Source organism: Rana temporaria, chromosome 3, assembly GCF_905171775.1.
Source record: "Rana temporaria chromosome 3, aRanTem1.1, whole genome shotgun sequence".
In the NCBI taxonomy this organism is placed as follows: Eukaryota; Metazoa; Chordata; class Amphibia; order Anura; family Ranidae; genus Rana; species Rana temporaria.
In genome coordinates this window covers 281,739,897-281,760,316 of record NC_053491.1, presented here as the reverse complement: position 1 = coordinate 281,760,316, position 20,420 = coordinate 281,739,897, and the positions used below count along the sequence as shown (strand labels likewise).

General features: G+C 46.0%; 1 protein-coding gene across 1 annotated transcript in view; it reads left to right on the top strand.

Moving 5' to 3' along the window:
• Positions 1–20,420, top strand: part of KCNMB1 (potassium calcium-activated channel subfamily M regulatory beta subunit 1) — a 92,197-nt gene that overhangs the window by 57,961 nt on the left and 13,816 nt on the right. Inside the window, exon 3 of the mRNA XM_040344697.1 lies at positions 13,003–13,198. Coding sequence (XP_040200631.1) covers positions 13,003–13,198 — 196 coding nt within the window. The remainder of the gene's footprint in view (positions 1–13,002; positions 13,199–20,420) is intronic.

Below are 20,420 nucleotides of genomic sequence, written 5' to 3'. Positions count from 1 at the left end.
CAGCGGCTGCTGTTGGCATACAAGGTTTGTATCTAATGAGCAACAACCACTATATGTCATTGCTGTGTGCCAACTACATTGTATGATCACTAGATGGCAGTGTTACGTTTGTGAGTTCATGTTTTGTCTATGCCTCATAAGTAATAAAAGTGTTCCTGCTTCCGTCGCAGCGTTCATTGAAACAACAGACTGTCTGCCTGTACTTTGTTTAGCCCCAAAAGGTTATGTCTAACAGGTTATGGGCCCAGGACATGTTACAGAAGCCCAGGATATAATACAGATTACCCCTGGATATAGCCAGATACAGTGAGCTAGAGCAATTGAGTGCAGGAGACAGCAACAGAAAGACAAACAGCAGAAATGGCCGCTGCCATCCCCTCAGCAAAGATCTCCATTGCAAATCTGACGAATCAGAACTACCAATCTTGGAAATTCAAGATGAAAATGCTGCTTATAAGAGAAGGTACGTGGAAATGTATAAATGAACCAAGACCTGCACAGCCCACAGAGGAGTGGTTAGACAGAGATCAGAAGGCGCAGAGCACAATCTCCCTGTGCATAGATGATGATCAAATCATACATATATGTAACTGTCAGACTGCTAAAGACATGTGGGAAGAGTTACAGAAAGCACATGAAAGAGTTAATCTCAGCAATAAACTGTATTTAATCAGAAAGCTCTATCAGACCAAGCTACAGAAAGACCAGGACATGCAGGACTATATAAGACAGACCTTCGAGATGGTGGAGAGACTGCGAGGGATTGGAGAAGAGATAAAAGATTTCCATGTTGCAGCGCTATTATTAAGTGGACTTCCTGAAAGTTATGAGACACTTGTCACAGCACTAGATGCACGTCCAGATGATGATCTGACACTGGAATATGTTAAAGGCAAGCTTGTGGATGAATACAAGCGCAAAACTGAAAGCATGAGTAATGTGAGTGTGTGTTCAGAGACGGCTTTAAGGACGAAATACAAAAATAAACACAGTAACGTGCAGCTAGAAAAGCGGGAATGCTTTGTGTGCAAGAAACCAGGACACCTAAAAGCAGATTGTAGAATCTGGAAAGCTAGAATGCAAAAACAAAGTGCATTGCAACAAGCTAAGAATGTCATAGAAACAAAGGAGTATGCATTCGGATCCAAAAATGGTGTCACCTCTGTGCAAGCATGGTGTGTGGACTCAGGTGCTACAAGTCACATGACAAATGACCGAAGTTTCTTCGTTCAGCTTGATGAAAGCAAAACAGAAGGGATAACTATAGCTAATGGACAATTCATGAAATCAGTGGGAATAGGAGATGGCTTTCTATACTGTCCTATCTCTCCAGATATCACTAAAAAGATCCATATGAGGAATGTTCTGTATGTGCCAGATCTTGAAAGCAACCTTTTGTCAGTAAAGAAACTCACTAACCAAGGCAATGTAGTCACATTTCAGGGTGACAGTTGTATCATAACAAAAGGGGATTGCTTGCTTGCAAAGGCTAAAATCATAGATGAACTATATCAGCTGAACTGCAGTGAAATGGTTAAAATAGCCAAAGAGGATAAACATTCAAACTGCATCCACACTTGGCACAGACGATTGGGGCACAGAAATTCTGATACAATATAGAAAATAGTTGAGAATAACTATGCAAGTGGTATTACGATTAATCCATGTGATCACATAATGATTTGTACCAGCTGTATTAAAGGAAAAGCTCAAAAACCTCTGGACTTAATACATTCAGATCTTTGTGGTCCAATGAAAACTTTGACTCCAGGAAAGAAAAAGTACTTCCTGACCTTCATTGATGATTACTCCAGATATACCACAGTATTTCTACTTCACAATAAGGATGAAGTGCCAGAGAAATTAGAAGAGTATCTCGCTCAAGTAAATAATATTTTTGGCGGAATGCCCAGAGTACTACGAACAGATAATGGCTCAGAATATACAAGTGGTAAAACACAAGCCATTCTCAGGAAGCATGGAATTATGTTCCAGACAACAGTTCCATATAACCCGGAGCAAAATGGAGTTGCAGAGAGAATGAACCGCACACTGTGTGAAAGTGGGAGGAGCATGCTATTTGATGCTGATATGCCAACTACATACTGGGGAGAAGCTATCACAACTGCATGTTATCTTCAAAATCGTTTGCCGGGAAAAGCAACAACAAAAACTCCATATGAACTTTGGAACAAAAGGAAACCAGATTTAAGACACATCAGAATTTTTGGAAGTAAAGCTTATGTACACATTCCAAAAGAAAAACGTACAAAATGGGATGCATGTGCAAAAGAAGGTGTACTTGTGGGGTACAGTGAATCTCAAAAAGGATACAGGATTTTACATCAAGACACGAACAAGGTAACAGTCAGCAGAAGTGTGATTATTGATGAAACTTCTATGTGCTCAAAGTTTGAACAACAGACACAAACTATTTAAACTGAGAAAGAATCAACACCAGTCACTCAAGAAAATAAGGAAAGTGATACAGAAATAGAAATTACTGCAGAAGAATCAAAACCTGAATCTGAACCAGAAATACCTTCAGTCAGAAAATCAACCAGAATCAATAAAGGTGTTCCAGCTGAACGTTTATCTTACATAGCTCGGAGAGCTGTTCAAACTGAACCAGGTTCATGGAAAGAGATGCAGAAACTGCCAATGCATGAGAAACAAATATGGAATAAAGCCGCTGATGAAGAAATTACATCACTCGAAGATCTCCAGACATGGACACTTTCAGAGCTACCTCAAGGTAAACATGCCATTGGATATAAATGGGTTTTTAAAACCAAATGTAACTCTGAAGGGAAAGTCTGTCGGTACAAAGCAAGGCTGGTTGCTAAAGGTTACTCACAGACGTTCGGTGAGGACTATGATGCTACTTTTGCTCCAGTTGCTAAACAAAGTACTTTCAGAACACTAATGACAGTGGCTGCCATGCGTACAATGATTGTGAAACATCACGATATTAAGACAGCTTTTCTTAATGGTGATATTGAAGAAGAAATTTACATGTCACAGCCAGAAGGATATTTGAAAAAGGGACAAGAGCATCTTGTCTGCAAGTTGAATAAATCTCTTTATGGCCTTAAACAATCAGCTCGAGCATGGAACCTGAAGATTAATCAAGTTCTACTAAATGAAGGATTTACAAGAAGCAAAGCTGATCCGTGCCTATATGCTAAACAAGTAGACACTGAGTGGATGTATCTGCTAATTTATGTAGATGACCTGATCATTGCTCACAAAAACAACAATGAAATTGCAAAGTTAACAGGAGTACTCAACGAGCACTTTGAAACTAAAGACCTAGGTGAAGTGACATATTATCTTGGAATTGACATCCAGCGTGAGAAAGATGGAAGTTTCCTGTTGAATCAGAGTGCAAAATGTAATCTATTCTTCAGCAATTCAACATGACGGAGGCGAAAGGTGCAAGCACACCTATGGATACAGCCTATCCAAAGTTAGAAGGAGAAGATGATCTTCTCACATCCAATGAACAATACAGACAAGCAGTGGGGGCACTTCTCTACATTGCAACCACTACACGTCCAGACATTGCAGCCAGCATGTCTCTTCTTTGCAGGCGAGTTGATAAACCATGTCAAAGAGACTGGAATGCGATCAAAAGAGTTATGAGATATCTGAAACAGACAAAAGACTTAAATTTGAAACTGTCAGCAAGTGGTGATTTAAACCTCGTGGGATATGTGGACTCCGATTGGGCAGGTGATCACAGCACACGCAAATCCACAAGTGGTTACTTATTAAAATTGGGAGACAGTCCTATATCATGGTCCAGCAAGAAACAGATGTCAGTGGCATTGTCCTCTACAGAAGCTGAATACATATCTGCAGCTTATGCCAGTCAAGAAGTTGTGTGGTTACAGCAATTACTCAAGGATCTTGGAGAAGCAACATCAGAACCTACCGTCTTATTTGAGGACAATCAGGGTTGCATTAAGCTTGCAACAAGTGAAAAGATTAATGGAAGAACCAAGCACATCGATGTCAGACATCATTACATTCATGACTTAGTTGATCAGAAAGTGATTGAACTTGTGTATTGTGAGTCGGAAAAAATGATTGCTGATGCTTTGACAAAGCCACTAGCTAGAAACAGATTTGTTGATCTTAGATCAGAAATGGGATTGACATAGATAGTAGTTGTTGAGTGGGGGTGTTGGCATACAAGGTTTGTATCTAATGAGCAACAACCACTATATGTCATTGCTGTGTGCCTACTACATTGTATGATCACTAGATGGCAGTGTTACGTTTGTGAGTTCATGTTTTGTCTATGCCTCATAAGTAATAAAAGTGTTCCTGCTTCCGTCGCAGCGTTCATTGAAACAACAGACTGTCTGCCTGTACTTTGTTTAGCCCCAAAAGGTTATGTCTAACACTGTTTCTCCAGTGTGAAAGCCCCCAAGGGCTTTCACACTGGAGCAGTGCGCTAGCAGGACTGCTCCAAAAGTCCTGCTATCCGCATCCTTGGAGCAGTGAAGGAGCGGTGTGTTTACAGCTTCTCCACCGCTCCTTCCCATTGAAAGCAATGGGAAACCGCAAATATTACGCCGGTAATACGCCTCTGCAGAGGCGCATCACGGGCGGTATTGACCCTTTTTCGGCCGCTAGCGGGGTTAAAACTGCACCGCTAGAGGTGGAATACCACCGCCATTCCAACTGTAAAGCACCGCTAAAAATAGCGTTGCTTTAGCACAACCGCACCTCCCGCCCCAATGTGAAAGGGGCCTTGCCGTACATAATTTCAGTAGCAGCGTATATATATAAACAGGATAGTAATTATGAATCACAGAACCCCACAGCAAAATGTTGATGCTTCTCCAATGGTACCCTCCTTTTCCAGTTGAATCTTGGAGACATCTAGTATTTTTCAACCCTAATAACAGTTGACAGCATATATAGGTGTGCGATTTAGGTCACTGGCCACCAGTGGTAATGGAGCCTTACCACTGATAACTAGACATGTGCACACTGAAATATTTTGTTTCAGAATTTTGTTTTCGTCCGACAAATACATTTATTTAGTTACTCCCGAAATTCGTTTTTATTTATTTTGTTTCGTTAAAAAATGCATTAGTCAGAAAAAAAGAATTAATTAAGAATGAATCTGTCATTGAAGGCTCATGGTGTCTGTCGAATGTTCTAAGAAGATTCGACGGAGCAGCTAAACTGTACGATGCCACAATCCTACATTTCCAGTCGAATGTTCCGCCCACAGGCTATAGAAGAATTCTAATGTTGTATTACACTAGTAATAATTATATTTATAAATTATTATTACTAGTCAACCAACATTTGAATTCTTCTATAGCCTGTGGGTGGAGCATGTTATTGCAATTGCAGCGTCTTCTTAGAACTTTCAACAGACACCATAAGCCTTCAGTGACAGATTCGACGTTTGTATGTTTTTTTGCTGCTTCGTCGAATCTTCGCCCTTCATGTCGAATGGTCTACTGTCTCTATAATATCGAATCTTTTCTCTCTATGTAGAATAATCTTGGTCTAATAGGGTTAAGGTTAGGCACATTCGACCACAGATTCGATAGACACAGATTGCTATTGTCAGCGTCATGTCGAATCTCTTATGAATATTGAACTGTTGTAGCAACGAAAACGAAAATAAAGCATTTTTATGTCGGATCTTTCGGATTCTGCGCGTTCGTTTTCGTTTGTTAAAACGATAACGAAAATACCCAAAATTCGGACGAAAACAAATGCACATGTCTACTGATAAAAAGCTACCTGTAATGAACGCCAATAAAAACCTTCAACTTACAGGTACTCTGTGGTACCCTATGCAAAGCCCTTCTAGTTTCTCCTTTTTTTTACATTGATTCTCAATGTACAGCCCCCCCTTTAAGTACACGAATGGCTAGTGTAAAGTGCAAGAGCCCCTAAAAAAAACCCTTTACATCATTGGTTGGTGTAGATGCCCCCAGTATGTGGCAGTCAGTGGTGCATTGCCTCCTTACATTGTTAGTCAGTGGAGTAAGGCCCAATCTTTATTAGTAGTTAGTAGAAATACCTTGCTATATTGGCAGGGCCGGCGCTACCACTAGGCGGATTAGGCGACCGCCTAGAGCGCACTGTCGCCTAGAGGCGCCCGACCGCTATTACTCCCGCACTGTCCTCCACAAAATGCTGGTAGGCGGCAGCGTCCTCAGCCCTGACATGTGAAGCAGCGCTGCTAGGCAGAAATCCCCCCTGCGCGGCTCCAGTTCTCTGCTCTGAGTGAGTCTGACTGACATCAGCGTGTATCACAAGTGGCATAGATAGGTCCCCCCCCCCAGCCTGGGCGCCCTCCATTACTGTCATCATCTCATCTCCTGTGTCACCAAAGGTCCGTCCGTGTCCAGCAATGTTCCTCCTTTTCAGCAGAAAGAGCCGACTCACATGAGGCAGCAGCAGCCCCTCCCTTCTCAGGTCTATCTCTGTCCACAATGACTGACAGTCTGTGTGTGACAGGAGGAGGTGTACCGTCCGTAGCACAGCGCCCCCCGGCACCCCCCCTCTCCTGAGTCCTGTCAGTCACAGTGTGTGGAGCCTGATGCCGTGCAATGCATCATGGGTACTGGCGGCTCCCGGGCTTGGGGGGACAGGTGGAGCATTGAAGAGGCACCCCAGTGCCACTGTACAACAGCAGAGGTGGTGTGAGCGAGGGCAGGCAGCCACCACAGGGTTCACCATTCAAGTTGGTGTGGTGGTGAGTAAAGTAAAACGTTTGTGTATGTGTTAACAATATTTTTTTTTAAATGTATGTGTATATTAAAATATCTGCCCCCTCCCCCCCCCCCCCAGAGCTTGATTTGCATTATTTGGCACTGATGTGATTGATCGGACGTGGGTGTGGCTGTATTTGATAGGAGCAGGTGAGATTGTATTTGATGGGCATGGGTGAGGTAGAATTTGATGGACGCAGGTGAGGCTGTATGTGATTGGCATGGGTGAGACTGTATTTGATGGGCACAGCTGAGACTGTATTTGATGGGCACAGCTGAGACTGTATTTGATGGGCACAGCTGAGGCGGAATAGATGGGCACATGTGAGGCTGTATTTGATGGGCACAGGTGAGACTGTATTTCATGGGCACAGCTGAGGCTGTATTTGATGGGCACAGCTGAGGCGGAATAGATGGGCACATGTGAGGCTGTATTTGATGGGCACAGGTGAGACTGTATTTGGGCACAGCTGAGACTGTATTTGATGGGCACAGCTGAGACTGTATTTGATGGGCACAGCTGAGACTGTATTTGATGGGCACAGCTGAGGTGGAATAGATGGGCACATGTGAGGCTGTATTTGATGGGCACAGATGAGGCTGTATTTGATGGGCACAGCTGAGACTGTATTTCATGGGCACAGCTGAGGCTGTATTTGATGGGCACAGCTGAGGCGAAATAGATGGGCACATGTGAGGCTGTATTTGATGGGCACAGGTGAGACTGTATTTGGGCACAGCTGAGACTGTATTTGATGGGCACAGCTGAGACTGTATTTGATGGGCACAGTTGAGATTTATTTGATGGGCAAAGCTGAGGCAGAATGGATGGGCACAGCTGAGACTGTATTTGATGGGCACGGGTGAGGCTGTATTTGATGGGCACAGGTGAGACAGAATGGATGGGCTCAGCTGAGACTAATTTATGGGCACAGGTGAGGTGAAATGGATGGGCACAGGTGAGGCAAAATGGATGGGCACAGCTGAGACTGTATTTGATGGGCACAGGTGAAGTGAAATGGATGGGCACAGCTGAGACTGTATTTGATGGGCACAGGTGAAGTGAAATGGATGGGCACAGCTGAGACTGTATTTGATGGGCACAGGTGAAGTGAAATGGATGGGCACAGCTGAGACTATTTGATGGACGCTGGAGAGGCGGTATTTGATGGGCGCTTCATTAAAAAGTTAGGGTATACATAAGCAGGGCAAAGGGGGTGGAGTCCGGGGTGGAGCCAGGGGGGGGGCGGCAAAATTAGGTTTCGCCTAGGGTGTCAAAAATTCTTGCACCAGCCCTGTATATTGGTAGTCAATATTGTGTACCCATTACCTTCATAGTAGGTGAAGTTTACCCTTACTTTGGTGGTCGGTGTATAATTGCCCCATTATGTTTGTACTTGGTTTGGTGCCCCACTGCACTGGTGCTCATTTAAAATGCAACCCATTATATTGTTAATAATGGTCATTGATGCATCCTGTTATATTAATGGTTAGTGGGGGGGTGCCGAATATGACTTCTTAGGTCTTCCGCCACATCATCCTTCCTCCTTCCGTGCAACGAGCGAGTTAAACTGACCTACCTTACCCACACTGACCTACCTTACCCACACTGACCTACCTGACACACACTGACCTACCTGGCCACACACTTACCTACCTGACACACACTGACCTACCTGACGCATACTGACCTACACTGACACAAACTGACCCACACTGACCTACTTGACACACACTGACCTACCTGACACACACTGACCTACCTGGCCCACACTTACCTACCTGACACACACTGACCTACCTGACGCATACTGACCTACCTGACATACACTGACCTACCTGACACAAACTGACCCACACTGACCTACCTGACGCACACTGACCTACCTGACATACAGTGACCCACACTGACCTACCTGGCCCACACTGACCTACCTGGCCCACACTGACCTACCTGACACACACTGACCTACCTAACGCACACTGACCTGCCTGACATACAGTGACCCACACTGACCTACCTGACACACACTGGCCCACACTGACCTGCCTGGCCCACACTGACCTACCTGACATACACTGACCTACCTGACATACACTGACCTACCTGACCCACACTGACCTATCTGACATACACTGACCCACACTGATCTACCTGACCCACACTAACCTACCTGACCCACACTGACCTATCTGACCAACACTGACCTACCTGACGTACACTGACCTACCTGACACACACTGACCTACACTGACCTACCTGACACACACTGACCTACCTGACACTCTAACCCCACTGACCTTCCTGACCCACACTGACATCCTGACCCACACTGACCTACCTGACACACACTGACCTACCTGACATACACTGACCCACACTGACCTACCTGACATACACTGACCTACCTGACACACACTAACCTACCTGACCCACACTGACCTACCTGGCCCACACTGACCTACCTGGCCCACACTGACCTACCTGACCCACACTGGCCTGCCTGATGCACACTAACCTACCTGACGCACACTGACCTACCTGACACACACTAACCTACCTGCCGCTATGATCATTCTTATGGTGCACAGAATCGCCAGCTGAAAACGAGGATATCTGAATGATGCCTGTAGCTGCAGGCACCATTCAGATATTCCCATTGAAAGTCAGACGTCATATGACGTCCTTGGGCTGGAAGTGTTTGATGGTATAAGGGAGCTGGATTTTAGAAATAAAAAGTGAACTTCGCCTTCAAACTCTAATCTGGGTGATGCTGTACAACGGGGTTCATCAACCTGTAGATCGCAGACAGGTGATTGGTAGACCGCAGTCTGGGCTTGCTGACCCACCATTCCAGAACATCAGAGTGCAATGCAGAGAGACTACTTGTAATTTTGGAGCTGTAGTCAAAAGCAAGAGCCACATACATTGGTGCCTCCTCTGTAGTGCTGACTCCTGTCGCATGCAGAGTAATACCAACTCCACCTCTTATCCTTGTTAACGGTCTCCAGAGTAGTGCCAGCAAGAAAAAAGAGATCTTCAGGTCAATGTGAAGGGATATACTTGGCATAATGGCAGCCTTGTGGTGTTTTCTCCCCACCTGTTTTAACCCCTTGGACCCCTAAAAGTTGTGGGGCGCTTGCAGAGTGGCCCCATTTACTAGAATGGGTTGTGATTGGGAGGCGGTTGCACCCACCAAAAGCAACAGGGAGCTTAATTCCTGCTGTGGCATGTGTACACCAAATGAGGGTAGGGATTGAAAGCGGTAAAACTGGGACTCAACCATCCCCCATCTTGACGTGTGAACAAGCCATAAGGGTGCTGCTGCTAAATGCAACTAAGGGCTCATGTACAAGTGCAGATGGCATTGCTCCTCCTTTGAAAAGCAACCTGAGTGTGTTTGACGGGTGGTGAGGTGGCGATATGTTGCCTCCTCACCACCTGATTTAAACCCATTATTGCAAAAAATAGATTTTCCAGAAGGAAAAACACTGCGCTAGATAAAAAGATGAAGTGATAAACACCAAAAATAAATGAATGAATATTAAGCTGCCAGTACCAAAAAATCGTGATACAAAAAATTGCTAAAACATGTGTAAAAAATAGTACAGCGCTCAAAAAAACAAGTGAAAATGATCTAAAATAATAGATCTTAGATATACAATATTGAATGGTGAAATGAGAAAAAAATTCTCTCACTGGTAGATAGATTAAAATAATGTGACAAAAATATGTGAATATAAGAAAGTCCCACTGTGTGAATGTAAGATCCAAGATATTTGCTAAATAAATAAAATTAAGTCCTTGCAGGATAGATAATTCCTTGAAGGGAAATCCGAATGGACACCAAGAGAGGATAGAAGGAAATTCATCCACCAGGAAGACACCCAAATGTGGTAATGTCTCCTTACCCTGTCAGTGCGATCACCATTACAATGATCTCAGCGCACCTGAGGATTTTAGGTCTCCCTCTGGACCCTGTAAGATGTATGAAGTGGTGCCTAGGGTCTCGGATGGTGATTCCGATCTGATTGCGATTTAAAAACACATCTAGTGGAGAAGCGGCGGCTTCTCTGATCTCTCCTATGGTATATGCTCCGGGCTCCTTCGTCGAGAGCATGACATCAAGTCTGCAAGCCACGCCACGCGTTTCGTCACCACGGACGTCGTCTGGGATTGGCTGCTCAACCCATTATTGCCGTGCAATGCAAGTGATTGCGACACAGTAGTACAGCAATTGGAGTCTAAATTAGGTGTGCGAAGGTGACTCTGTGCCCGGTGATCTTTGACTTCTCCCATGTTGTTCAGGTAGATCTCCACCTCTATAAGGTTGCCTACCCCTGCTGGATTGCAAGATGCTGCCAAGTCAAATGTAGATACAACAGTTGCAATTTATACACTCGTTGTTTATTATATGCATTTAAAACAACTTTGTCACTGACCAAAACAGGTGAACTGGAACTAGCCTGTGAAAAACATTTGTTATACTTACAAGTCTTAAATGAACTGGCTTCAATTTTTACAGTGCTACAGTCACCACTGGTATCTGACATTTCTGGTTATATTGTATGATGTTTTCCATGCTTTGTGCTGCGTTTCCACTTTCTGCCTACTATATCACTACAGAACACACTAGTCTTAGTAGGGGATAGCAGATGGAACCACAGCATAGTACAGCGGAGGACAGGCCTGTTAACACATCCAGAAGGATGTTTGAAGCACATGATTCTATGGTGCCTGTAGCTCTGGTTTTGTGCTGCCCTAGGCAAGACAAAAATCGGGCCCCCCCCAATCTAAATTTGTCCCACCCCAGCCACGGTATACCATTCTTGTCTCAGGGACAGGTTCTGATGAGGAAGCTGCAGCCATTCACAGTGAACAGCTGCAGATTCCTCATCGAACCCTGAGCCTAGGTTCACACTGATGCGATTCAGGAACCAGCGTGATTACATCGCTGGTTCCCGCGTCGCATCTCTCCCACAGGCAGTTCACACTGCCTTCTGTGAACCGCTGCGGGTGTCCACACATTGTTAATGACACCCCCAGATCGGTTCACAGATCGCAGTGCGAACCGTGAACTCGCACAGGAATTGGATCGCATGGGTGAGAACACCCATGCGATCCGATTTCGGTACAGGGGAAAAAAGTTATTTTTTTTACCTTTTTCCTGCTAATTTAATGCAAGTTCAGCCTTACAACTGTATGCCATACAACTGTATACAACCGGCACCTGCAGTGCGGGTGCGAATCACATGCAATGTTTAAGATCGCGCTAGTGTGAACTTGGGCTCAGACATGATTTGTTCAAGTGCCACATTTAGTCAGTAGGGCACAGCATGGGGGCAGAGGACAGGATCAATGGGTCAGGGGATGAGGTCAGCGGGGCAAAAACAGATGACGGGGTCAGTGGATGGGGTTAGTGGGGCAGAGCATGTGGTCAATGGGGCAGAGCATTGGACCAGCAGGGCATAAGATGATCTCATACCTGTGACCAATGATTGCAGTGTGAACCCAGTAAGTGTATACAATGTAGTGTTTGTGTTTGGAATTGTAGTTGCAGCATTTTCCCCTCCTACCCTCTGGTGACAGGGAGCAAGGACACAGACTGCAGTGACCTCACACTATCCCATCTGCAGACACCTTGTTCCCATCCACCCCCAGACGGGGATCCCCAGGCATCATCACTGACCTACGAGGCTACAATCGGTCAATGCACTGCCTCAGTACTGCACACATTGCCTGGCTCTGCTCTGCACACAGCCTCCCCTTAGCCAGCCTCCTTCCGGGGATTGGCACTGGACAGAGCCGAACCTTCCGATCCCGCAGCAGAGCCCTGGGTGGGCAGAACAGAGGGAGGGGTCAGGGGCTGATAATCACAGGGGGGATACTGGCAAAGGACTGAGCTGTCCTGCTTGGGCCGCGATGCCTAATTAAAGATGATGCCTCTGCTTTTCTGCCTAGGGGGTGGTGCCGCCCCCCCCCCTGAATAATGCCACCCAAGGCAAACGCCTTGTTTGCCTCATGGTAGCTACGCCCCTGCCCATGAAGATTCTGGGAAATGACCAACAGAGAGGTATTTTGCCCCTTTTTTTTCACTTTAAGCATACCATAACAAATGTATCAGAAAAAGCTAAAGCATTCATGAATACAATAACCTTAAATAAACATTTAAATTGTGATATTAGCATTTGTACAATGATGTGAAGGACATTTTAATAAACAATTTTAATGTACATTTTGCCTTTGAAGTGTGTGGACTGCTGAATCTACATGTACCCTTGTACGAGCAACTTTCAAAGACAAAACAAACTGTATCCATAACAGCAATACAAAACCTGAAAGTATTTTAAAATACCCATGCCTGGAGGTGTTGGTAAATCTTAATTTTTCCGAAGACCTTTTAATGCTCTATCATAATGAAGAATCTCCAGAATGGAATAACAAGGTAATGCTCATTTGCTTCATATTTTGCCTTTTTGCTTTTTTGGCTAAATACTTGTCTAATTCTTTGCAGAAAAGCAAGAAAAACACCCAGTAGTACATTAATGTGGTTTTACTAATCAAGTGTACAAACTGCTTAAAATTACAGGAAAACAATACAAGACATTCAGAGTGCTAAAAATAAGCATACATACAATTTAAGACACTCTAAATGTAAGTTATGTTCTGTTCTAGCTGGTTTATGATTTCCTAGTGAACAGGATTTTTGTAGTCCCAACAGACCTTGAATAGTTTGCACAGATGTCTCTGAAATTTTTATTCTGTGGTCCAGTCTACATCAATCCCAGGAATTTCTCCACTGTGGCAGTTCCCTGGACTTCATTATTCTTTACAGCCCATAGTTGTCATGACAAGATCAGGTAGAGCCACCCAAAAATATGGTGGCATATGCTGTATAAAGAAACAGAAGGAAGATGGGATAGAAAAGGGGGAAAAGGAGATGGCCTGAGATGGCCGAAACTGGAAAAAGACTGGAAAAAGAAACGGAGAGAGTAGAAGAAGGTAAGAAAGAGACAGAGCCTTGAGCAACAAACCAAAGGCAGGAGCATAATAGAGTTAATGAAAGTAATAACAATAAGAGGACCACAGGGGGGTAACCGACTCTGCTGATTAGGTTTAAGATTGCACTGATGTATGACCATTGTGGGGGAGTAGAATTTCCTCCATGTGCATTTTATCATTCACCGTGAAGACCCACAAGGATAAGGAGGGGGTAACATCTGTCTTCCAATGTGGTGGTATAAGTTGTCGAGCTGCTGAAAGAAAAAAACGTAGTAAGGTCCATTTCTGAGAAGCTACTAAGAAGCTACCGATCCCTGGAGTATGGAAAGGAGCGCTATCTCTGGGTTGGGGGTCAAGGACTCGAGCATTGTTGTAAAATGCAAAAACGTGACCAAAAGGGCCGGATTCCACAACATATGATATCTATATAGTTACCCTCTGCAGAGCCACATCTCCAACAGGTGGCAGGTGTGGGCAGAAACATCTTATATATTGAGAACAGGGCCCCTGTACCACCACAACAAGAGCTTAAAGTTCCTATGCATAACATGAGATTGTCGGCCACTTTAAGAGCTCTAGGGGGTGTGCAATCGCTCCTGACAGAGACAGAACAGAGATCTGTCAGTTCTGTCAGGGGAGGAAAGACAGATCTGCTGTTTCTACTGATTAGAAACAGCGATCGGTCTCCTCCAGGCAGTCCCATCCCCCCACAGTTTGAAACACTCCCTAGGTAACACATTGGCTCCCTGCTAATGCTAATGCTGGCTTGCATGTGAAATTTTGAACTAAAGTTGAGAGTTAATAACCAGGAGTTGTGCTTTTGACTGCTTCTGCTTGCAAGTGTTGTGTTTTTTTCCCTCTTCCTTTATTTGATAAGTTTGCTATCAGTTTTTTTTAAAATACTTGTTTTCCCTCCTTTTTCTGTCACTTTTTAAACAGCTTGTTTTCCCCTTCCTGCCAATTAAGGGGAGTGGTTATTGTTCACAGGTGTGTATATAAGTGTCTATACAAACTCCCCTTGGAGCTGGCTTGCATGTGAATTTTGTGATCATAAGTGGAATTTTGAACTAAATTGGAGAGTTAAAAAACAGGAGATAAAAGCAGCAGTTAAGACAGGAGTCTTCTAACCTGTAAGTAATTATATTGTAACTGGGAAATGAGTGCTAGCAGGGTTGAAGGTTTTGCCCAGTGCACAGTGTGCCACATGTATGCAGAATTGGTGCAACAACTCCAGGATGGATATCGCTGTGACAGATGTGAGCAGGTTGCCCTTCTGGAAGCTCGCATTAGAGATCTGGAGGAGCAAGTTGCAACACTGGACAGAAAGGACAACTTTGAAAGGGGTCCTCTGCTCGCTGAGCAGGTGGTCAGTAGGATTGATGTGGAGGGTGGAGGGGCAAGTCAGGATTATCAGATAGGAAGATGGGTTAATGTAGTTAGAGGGAGTGGAAGGGGCTCAGAGTAAAAGAAGGCCAGTCCTGTATTTGTGCTTCAAAACAAATTTGACAAATTGGGTGAAGATGTGGAGGTGGCAAACACAGAGGTGGCAGCCCTAGATGCCACTGCTACCCCTAACAGCCGGGAGAGCAGCCCATCTAGTAGAAGTGGTGAGGGGAGTGCAGGTTGGCCTAGACAGTTGGTGGTAATAGGGAATTCTATAATCAGAAGGACTGATAGAATAATTTTGTCAAGTCTCTGATGTGAGGCAGAGTGGCAGAGAGGGTGCCCCTTGCGGCTAAGTGCAGCGCTCCCCTGGGAGTGATACAGGGCATACGGTTCCCAAAGGTGCACGGGTTGCCAGTAGTGCTGCAACAGGCTGGTAAGCAGAATGTAGCTGGGGTGCGCTGGGTAGTGATGTCAGTAGCCGTGCAAGAAGAAGTCCTGAGTAGGCGTTTGCAGGGTAAACCAGGAGCAGGGTTCGCAGCCAGGCCAGAGGTCATATACCAGGAGACAGTCCAAGAGCAAACAGGAGCAAGCTGGGTCATAAACAGTGGGCAGTGGATCGAAGAATAGTCAGCCAAGCCAAGGTCAGGGTGAGGAGATAATCGGGATCACAGGTCAAGCCAAAAGCAGAGGTCAAGCCAGGAGTTACAAGGTAAACAGACACAGGAAGCTGACGACAATCCAGCAATTTGGGTCAGACAGTGGCAGCCTTTTATAGGTCAGCAGGGGGATCCACTGTCACATGATGTGCCTCTGGCGGCTATTTCTTCTACTGGCAACATTGCCAGTACTTCCATGGCCATTTCCCCAACACAGCCTTCGGCCATTTCTTCTACTGGCAAGATTGCCAGTACTTCCACAGCCATTTCCCTGACAAATTTGTCGCGAGGATTGCCTTAACCAAATGTTTTGCTGTCTCCCTGGTGGTAGGGTTCGGCATGTGGTGGACCGGGTTGATAAATTACTGGGAGGGGCTGGGCATGACCCAGCTGTCTTGGTCCATGTTGGAACCAATGACAGAATACACTGAAGGTGGGGGCTCCTTAAGAATTAATTTAATGAACTAGGCTGCAAGTTGAAGGGAAGGACCTCCAAAGTGATGGTCTCTGAAATAATGCCTGTGCCATGCGCAACACAGGTAAGGCAGGGAAGATTAGTGAGCTGAATGCATGGCTAAATATCTGGTGTAGGGAGGAGGGATTTGGGTTTCTAGAGCACTTGGCTGACTTTTCATTGGGGTGCAACTAGGGTTGTCCTGATACCGATACTAGTATCGGTATCGATACAGAGCATTTGCGCGATACTCTTTTTTTTGGCCGGAGAGGGCAGGAGGAGTCAGTGGCTGGGGAAGGCAGAAGAGGGCGGGGGGAGTGCGGGCAGAGTTTGGCTGGAGAGGGGGCGGGCAGCACATGCTGGGGGGGTGTCAGGCCGGCACCCCCTTCCGCGACTGAAGAGGACTTGGCATGGCGGTGACAGGAAGGTGACAGACAGGCTGAAGCATCGCTTTGCGGGGGGTCCGTCAGCACACCCAGGACCCAGCTGCAGCTCTGATAAGTCTCGGCTGTGTGACTGTCTCACAGTCACACAGCCGCGCAGACCGAAGCCGCCTCACCCTCCTCTGTGTAGTCAACAAGTGCTGTGCACGGCACGCTAATCATCAGCTGAGGTGCACAGCATTACGGGTTTGAAGGGGGGGGTGTGTCTGTATTGTAGAGGGGCGGTTGTCTCTGTATTGTAGAGGGGGGGGTGTGTCTGTACTGTAGGGGGTGTGTGTCTGTATTGTAGGGGGGTGTGTCTTTATTGTAGAGGGGGGGATGTGACTGCATTGTAGAGGGGGGGATGTGTCTGCATTGTAGAGGGGGGGATGTGTCTGCATTGTAGAGGGGGGGATGTGTCTGTATTGTAGAGGGGGGATGTGTCTGTATTGTAGAGGGGGGGATGTGTCTGTATTGTAGAGGGGGGATGTGTCTGTATTGTAGAGGGGAGGATGTGTCTGTATTGTAGATGGGGGGATGTGTCTGTATTGTAGATGGGGGGATGTGTCTGTATTGTAGAGGGGGGGATGTGTCTGTATTGTAGAGGGGAGGGGGTGTCTATTGTAGGGGGGTGTCTGCACTGTAGGGGGGTCTCTGTAACATGCAGGGGGTCCAGAACTGTTGGGGGGGGGGGTGTCTGTGTAACATACAGGCGTCTAGAGCTGTGGGGGGCTGTGTAATGTAAAGGGTGCAGTGTAATGTAAAGGGATCCAGAGATGCAGGGTGCTGTGTAATGTAAAGGGGTCCAGAGGTGCAGGGTGCTGTGTAATGTAAAGGGGTCCAGTGTAATGTAAAGGGGTGCAGTGGTGCAGGGTGCTGTGTAATGTAAAGGGGTCCAGTGATGCAGGGTGCTGTGTAATGTAAAGGGGTCCAGTGATGCAGGGTGCTGTGTAATGTAAAGGGGTCCAGTGGTGCAGGGTGCTGTGTAATGTAAAGGGGTCTAGAGATGAAGGATGCTGTGTAATGTAAAAGGGTCCAGTGATGCAGGGTGCTGTGTAATGTAAAGGGGTCCAGTGATGCAGGGTGCTGTGTAATGTAAAGGGGTCCAGTAGTGCAGGGTGCTGTGTAATGTAAAGGGGTCCAATGATGCAGGGTGCTGTGTAATGTAAAGGGGTCCAGTGGTGCAGGGTGCTGTGTAATGTAAAGGGGTCCAGTGATGCAGGGTGCTGTGTAATGTAAGGGGGTCCAGTGATGCAGGGTGCTGTGTAATGTAAAGGGGTCCAGTGATGCAGGGTGCTGTGTAATGTAAAGGGGTCCAGTGATGCAGGGTGCTGTGTAATGTAAAGGGGTCCAGTGATGCAGGGTGCTGTGTAATGTAAAGGGGTCCAGTGATGCAGGGTGCTGTGTAATGTAAAGGGGTCCAGTGGTGCAGGGTGCTGTGTAATGTAAAGGGGTCCAGAGATGCAGGGTGCTGTGTAATGTAAAGGGGTCCAGTGATGCAGGGTGCTGTGTAATGTAAAGGGGTCCAGTGATGCAGGGTGCTGTGTAATGTAAAGGGGTCCAGTGATGCAGGTTGCTGTGTAATGTAAAGGGGTCCAGTGATGCAGGGTGCTGTGTAATGTAAAGGAGTCCAGTGATGCAGGGTGCTGTGCAATGTAAAGGGGTCCAGTGGTGCAGGGTGCTGTGTAATGTAAATGGGTCCAGTGATGTAGGTTGCTGTGTAATGTAAGGGGGTCCAGAGATGTTAGTGCCAGCCACCTGTCAGTGCAATCAGTGCCCACAAGTGCCACCTATCAGTGCAATCAGTGCCAGCCACCTATCGGTGCCACCTATTAGTGCCCATCAGCGTCAGTCACCAGTCAGTGCCCATAAGTGCTGCCTATCAGTGCCAACTATCAGTCCCCATCTGTCAAACTGCCACATGACATTGAAAAAAAAGTATCGGTATCGGCGAGCACTTGGAACAAAGTATCGGTACTTGTACTCGGTCCTAAAAAAGTGGTATCGGGACATCCCTAGGTGCAACCTATATGTTAACTACTTGCCGACCAGCCGCCGTCATTCTACGGCGCAGGTCGACTCTCCTGGGCGAGAGCCCGTCATACTACGTCGGCTCTCTTTGCGCCCCCCGCTCGTCGGTGACTCCCGTGCGGTTGCCCGGCAGGCGCGATCGCCGCCGGGCACCCGCGATTGCTCGTTACAGAGCGGGGACCGGGAGCTGTGTGTGTAAACACACAGCTCCCATTCCTGTCGGTGGGAAATGCTGATCCTCTGTTCATACAATGTATGAACAGAAGATCAGTGTTTCCCCTAGTGAGGCCACCCCCCCACAGTAAGAACACACCCAGGGAACATACTTAACCCCTTCCCCGCCCCCTAGTGTTATTCGCTTTACGGTCAACACAGAGGACACGGCACTCTTTACGTCTAGAATGAATGACTTGTATAGCGCAACGCATGCAAACTGAATGCCTACGGAAAGGTTTCTTTACAGTAAGAGCTGTGAAAATGTGGAACAGACTCCCTCCAGAGGTGGTTCTGGCCAGCTCAGTAGATTGCTTTTAACCACCTCAAAACTGGGCACTTACACACACTTGTCAGCTTTCGGTGCTCTCGCACTTTGAGTGCCAATTGCTCAATCATGCCATACTTGTCCCAAATGAAATTTTTATCATTTTGTTCACACAAATAGAGCTTTCTTTTGGTGGTATTTATTCACAACTTCCTTTTTAATATTTTTTGCGATATAAGCGAAAAAAGAGCGAATATTTAGAAAAAAAATAACAACATTTTCTAATTTCTGTTTTAAGAGAAATTAAAATAAAATAAAAAATTTCAGTGAAAATTTAGGCCAAAATGTATTTTGCTAAAAAAAAAAAAATCCTGATAAGTGTATGATAATTGTTTTTTGTTATAGAGTGTTATAGAGTGTTTTTTGTTATAGAGTCTACAAACTAAGCTATGCATTATTGCAAATTGATCAATCCTAATGCACTGATGGCCTATCTCATTTCTTGAGGCCCTAAAATGTCAAAACCGTACAAATACCCCCCAAATGACCCCTTTTTGGAAAGAAGACAGTCTGAGGTATTTAGTAAGATGCATAGTGAATTTTTTGAAGTTGCATTTTTTCCCCCACAATGCCTTGGAAAACTAAGAAATATATACTGTATTTATCGGCGTATAACGCGCACCCCAATTTTAAGAGGGAATTTTCTGGAAAAACAATCCAAATAGTAAATGCAGTTAAAATTAAAAATAAGATAAGCAGCAATGTACAGCAAGCAACTCAGAGAGCAGCTCCTATGTTCAAGGAGATACACAGTACCTTAGGGCTTCTAGCTGTCAGCACTCGATGGTGGAAGGGAGGGAGCTGGAACTCTCAGATGCAGGCAGTGCTGACCGGGACTGTAGCGCGGCCTGGGGCTTCTATACCCAAATGTTCAGCAGTCTGTGGTGAAGGGGAGGATGAGGAAGCCCTTAAACGAGGGTAGCGCGGCAGCGCTGGCCGAGACTGTAGTGCGTACCTATGGCATACCTCGGAGGGGAAGGAGGGGGACGAGCACCCGCCGGAAATCACCGAGCCGCCATCTCCACTTGGCTCTCACTCGGCTGTCATGTCACACACGCACAGTCCCGCCTCCGCCATCGGCATTGGACCATCTCCTGTGACAGACAGAACATTGGTCCAATGCTGGTGGCGGAGGCGGGACTGTTCATGTGTGACGTGACAGCCGAGTGAGAGCC